General features: G+C 50.6%; 1 protein-coding gene across 5 annotated transcripts in view; it reads right to left on the bottom strand.

Annotated features, from left to right (window-relative positions):
- Positions 1-2,236: 2,236 nt before the first annotated feature.
- PRR15L (proline rich 15 like) overlaps positions 2,237-5,015 on the bottom strand; it is a 29,863-nt gene continuing 27,084 nt past the window's right edge. For 3 of the 5 annotated variants that reach the window (XM_006166107.3, XM_006166103.3, XM_006166105.3), the window contains exon 2: positions 2,237-3,411. In XM_006166107.3, the coding sequence (XP_006166169.1) occupies positions 3,080-3,382 (303 nt within the window). In that variant the 5' untranslated portion in view covers positions 3,383-3,411 and the 3' untranslated portion in view covers positions 2,237-3,079. Of the gene's footprint in view, positions 3,415-5,015 lie in introns of all 5 variants that reach the window. The other 2 variants (XM_006166104.3, XM_006166106.3) reach the window with 1 other exon arrangement.

Consider the following 5,015-nt stretch of genomic DNA (forward strand, 5'->3'; position numbering starts at 1 on the left):
AGTTCCCCTCCTACAGTAGGTGACTGCTGCTTTCTTTGTTTTAAACAAAGTTTCCCGGCTCCCTAAGAGTGGAGGAGGGGGCCAGCAGGTGGCATGATGGTTAAGGTGCTAAGCTCCCATATGGCAAATCAAGGTTCGAGTCCTGGGCCTGGTGGCTTGCTTTCTCACTTTCGCACTTTCTCTTTGTCTCTTTTTAGTGAGTGTATGGGCCCTACAGCAAAATTGTAAAATAATAATAAAGAAAATTAAATAATTTTTAAAAATAGAGTGGAGGGGTCAGATGGTGGTGCAGGGGTAAAATGCAACACTGCAAGGCTGACCTGCGAGGGTAGGTTCTGGGTTTGCACCTGGAGACCTCTGAGTACACTGGGCGTGTGCGTGCCCACAATCCAGGGCTGGCTGAGCTGCAGGGCGGATCACCATGTCAGAATCATCAGAGGTGCTCAGCTCTGCCGCTCTGTGAAATCCCAAGAAGAGGGAGAAATACAGGAGAAGGGGCTGCGGCATGACCATTCCCTTTGGGGTGCTTTCTCCATCCCCAACCCTCTCCTACAAGCACTCATGCCCTCTGACAAAATTACCAAAAAAAAAAAGTGGAAGGGGCCCCATGGGACTGTGGTCACATGCATAGGCCAGCTCTGGCTTCAGCCCCAGCCCTGCTACTATGAGTACCTGCCCTAAGGGTTGTGATCTAACCTCTAAGCCTCAGCTAAGTTTCTGGAAAACGGGGATAATGACAGCACCCGCCCCAGGCTATGAGAGGATAAGTGAGGAACCCTGGGGGTCTGTGCTTCAGAGCCACCCTGGGCCCTCTGGCCCTTGGTAAGGGTTTGGTAAACGTTAGCCATTAACACCGAGCAGGCCTGCAAGGAGGGGAGGCTCTACCGACTGAGTGATCCCTGAGACCCTAGGAAGTCCTGTGCAGTGGGAAGGGAGACAGGGAACATGGCCCTGGGGAAGGAAATACCTGAGCCTGCTTCTGTCCATCAGTGCCTGCTCTCCCTCCCTCATCCTCTGAGTTCCCACTGGCCTGGGCGAGGCTCCTAACAAAGGCCCCTTGTACAGATCTGTTTGTTTGGGTGATGAATTTCCTGAGCAACAGCTCCCTGGGGTGGGGTGGCCCAGCAGCCTGTAAGGACCTGGAAGCTGCAGGGCCGCATTGTTAAGTGGCCACCTTGGTCTCTCCCTGTTCCCATCAAGAGTTCCAGAAAATTGGCTAATGTCTTCCCGTTCTCAGCTCTAAATAATAACCTGACAAAACATCACAGGGAGAGAGCTCGCTCCTCCTTAAACCGAAGCAATGGGGTGCAGTGGAGTTCCTCAGTAAAGGAGAGGGGAAGGGAACCAGCATTAAACTGAGCACCTACTATGGACTATTGTGAGCCCCTTAATACTGACCTCCCTAGGAAGTAGGTGCTCTTACAGCCGCCTTTCACAGAAGAGGGAACCGAGGCTGAGGCTCAGAGGACTTTTCTCATGTCTGCTTTTACGCAGGGTCTCACTATGTCTTGGTCCTCCTGCTTCACTCAGCCCCCGGAGTAACCAGGACCACAGGTGCTATTGCTCCTGCTAGGCCAGGGATTGAACCTGGGCCTGCCAAGCAGCAGTGTCTGCAAACCTGGGCCTCAAAATTTTTTTTAATTAAAAAAAAAAGAAAAAGAAAAAAGTTCCCAAGGTCACCCAGCTACTAAAGGGTGATGTCAGAATTTGAATCCTGGTCCTAAATCGCTGAGACTTGGGGGTCCATCACCAAATGCCTTCCCCACTCTCTTGGGGCCCTGATGTGAAATCCCAAGAAGAGGGAGAAATACAGGAGAAGGGGCTGCGACATGACCATTCCCTTTGGGGTGCTTTCTCCAACCCCAACCCTCTCCTATAAGCACTCATACCCTCTGACAAAATTACCAAAAAAAAAAAGTGGAAGCAGCTACTAAAGGGTGATGTCAGAATTTGAATCCTGGTCCTAAATCGCTGAGACTTGGGGGTCCATCACCAAATGCCTTCCCCACTCTCTTGGGGCCCTGATGGCCTCTTTGTTGACCAGAAGGAACTGACCCCTGGGGTACAACTAGCTTCTCCCTCTGTTTCCCTCACACTCAGTGACCCGGTTCCCCCACTGTCACACCCTTCCTGACACTGGAAAGAAGGGTCGGAGCATAGGAGTCCACTTTCCTTATATGAAGGGAAGTAAAAGCAGAAAACAATGACCTCAGTAAATTCAAGACTAGAGCATAAATCGGTCCTCTGCTTTGACAGCCCTGTTTATTACAAAGAGAGAAACTACAGTTTTGTTTAAAACAAAATTCGAGGCTCCAGGACACACTCTGGGGCTGATCCATCTTAAATACTAGGAGAAGGAGGGGAGGAAAGTGGCTGCTGTGGGCTCCCACCAACGCTTCCCCACCCACTCCCCCAGTTTGAGCCTTTGGGCCAACGTAGCTTTCCTTCAAGGACCTGAGACTTGGCGTCCACACAAGCGGTGACCAAAGCAGAAGCCCACAGCATTGCTAAGCTGGCCTCTGCCGCACCTCCCTGGAGTTCCAGGGTCCTCTGTCCCCTCCATACCTGGGGGCAACGTTCCAGGAAGTTTACCGCTGCTACTAGGTGAGCTCAAGTTCAGAGCCTCCGCCTCTGCTCTGAGGAGCCCACGCCCCACTCACGTGGGGAACACGTGCTCTCAGGATCGTCCAGGGAACAAAGCAGAGAAATTAGAGGGAACGGCAATTCAAATCGCCCTTGACCTTGAGTCTGGGGACAGGTGAAGCCTGTCTGGCTCCTACTCTCCATTCTCTGCGGTGCCCAATCCCTGCTGGTTCTGCCATTGTTTCAGGAGGACTGAAGCATGCTTCCTGGGGGGAGCGCATCCTTGAACTGAAGCTGCCTTTGTGCGTGGTCAGGGGAGGGCAGGAAGACCCTGGGCCTCCCAGAAATACAAACCTACAGACCAGACATTTCCTGCCAGCAGCATGGGCTGCCCCCACGTGTCAGCTATGGCCGAAGAGGCCAGCGTGGCCAGCTCCTGTCTCAGATCCAGCAGATGGCAGGGAGCTGGGGGTGCTAGCTGCCCCCTGGGTCCCCGTCACTGTCCTTTGCCCTCGTGGTCATCAAAGAGTTTGGGGTTCTCTGCAAGCGTGGCTCGAACTTTTTTCTTCTCCTTGAAGCGGCCAGAATTGGAGACTTTGACATGCTTGCCCTTTGTGTTCTTGTCCACAATCTTCTCCAGGCGCGTGTTAAAGTCACTGTTGGCACCCTCCGCCTCGGGCCGTGGGGTCTCCGCGCCTCCTTCTGTTGGGGCATAGGCATCAGGGATCTCATACAGCACCTTAGGGGTGGATTTCTTCTTCCGCAGGAAGGTGAGCTTCCACCAGCCAACTTCTGTCATGGCGCTCCCTGAGCCGAGGGTGGGGCTTTCTGCTGAGCAGGGTGGGGGAGACAAAGGGGTCAGCAGGAGAAGAGATGCCTTTGGACCAGCTCTCTCTAGACTCCTAAGCACGGGCTATTTTCTTTTTTAAATTTCCTGGGGGGCGGAGGCAGCAGGTGGTGTGGTGGTTAAGGTGCTAGAATTCCCACATGGCTAACTGTGGTTCGAGTCCTGGATGAGGAGGCTTGCTTTCTGTCTCTCTCTTTCTCTGTCTTTATCTGGCAAAACTCGTGTGGAAAAAAATAATAAAATATTAAAAAATTAAAATAAAATAATTCTTGAAAAAGTTTTCTAGAGAGCACATGAACTTGCTGGGGAGAGACACAGAGAGAGAGGAAGTAAGAAATCACCTCCCGTGGGGCATGCTCACACTGAATCCTTCTCCTTCATTCTCTTGGGATTTTGGTACGTACAGAAATGTACCCGGCATGTTTTTCCATCCACCAGGTCTGGGACTCCAATCGTGCAGTGGGCCATGTGGGATTCAGCCGCCTTAATCTCCAGGCCACCAGCTGGCCCTAGCAGGGACTGTTTTTATTTTCACCCTAAAGAATTATTTATCTAATGCCATTTATTATTATTTATTTAATTTTATTAATTATTATTATTATTTTATTTGCATAGTACACATGCATTCACTAGAGAAAGAAAGAGAGAAAAGGAAAGTGAGAAAACAAGCCACCAGGCCCAGAACTTGAACTGTGGTTGGCCATGTGGGAGTCCAGCATTCCAACCACCATGCCACCTGCTGACCCCAATTATTATTTTTTAATTTGACCAGAGAGAGAAAGAAAGAAAAAGCAAGAAAGCAAGTCACCAGGTCCAGGACTTGGACTATTGTCCAGCGCCTTAACCACCATGGCACCTGGCAACCCCCAGCAGGGACTATTTTTCTTTTTTTAAATAATTATTTTTATTTAACTTTTATTTATTTACTTATTTATTTTAATTTGACCAGAGAGGGACAGAGCAGGGGCAGGGGAGAGTGAGAAAGCAAGCCACCAGGTCCAAGACTTGAACCGTGGTCGGCCATGTGGGAGTCCAGCACCCTTAACCACCACGTCACCTGCTGCCCCATCCCCAGCAGGGACCATTTTAAGTACTCAAGACTTGGGGGTAGGGCCAACAAAATGTAGCATTCAGGTTAGCGGTGTACCTCAATGTTCTGGGAGAAGCAAGAAGAGAGGAGGTCTGGTGAAGGGGTGACCACAGTCAGCATGGACAGGGAAGCCACCCGAGCTGGGCAGAGGGGGACCGTGCACTGCTGCCCTGTGGGGACACCAGGGCTGCAAGCAGGTGAACAGCTTTCCCAGGTCACTCAGCATCCTGAGCCCTTCCCACTGCACCACCGGACCCTGCTACCAGCTGCGCGCGGGCTGGTGACGGACAGAAACACCTGGGCCATTTCACTTGAAATTCTTTTCTTTTTAAAGATTTAGTTATTATTTTTTGAAGAATTACTTAATTTTATTTATTATTATTATTTTTTCATTTGCGATGGGGCTGGTGCACTCACCAGAGAGAGACAGTGATAGAGAGGGAAAGTGAGAAAGAAAGCTGCCAGGTCTAGGACTAGGACTCTTTTTTTTTTTTT

Source organism: Tupaia chinensis, unplaced genomic scaffold (genome assembly GCF_000334495.1).
Source record: "Tupaia chinensis unplaced genomic scaffold, TupChi_1.0 Scaffold144171_1, whole genome shotgun sequence".
NCBI classification, from domain to species: Eukaryota; Metazoa; Chordata; class Mammalia; order Scandentia; family Tupaiidae; genus Tupaia; species Tupaia belangeri.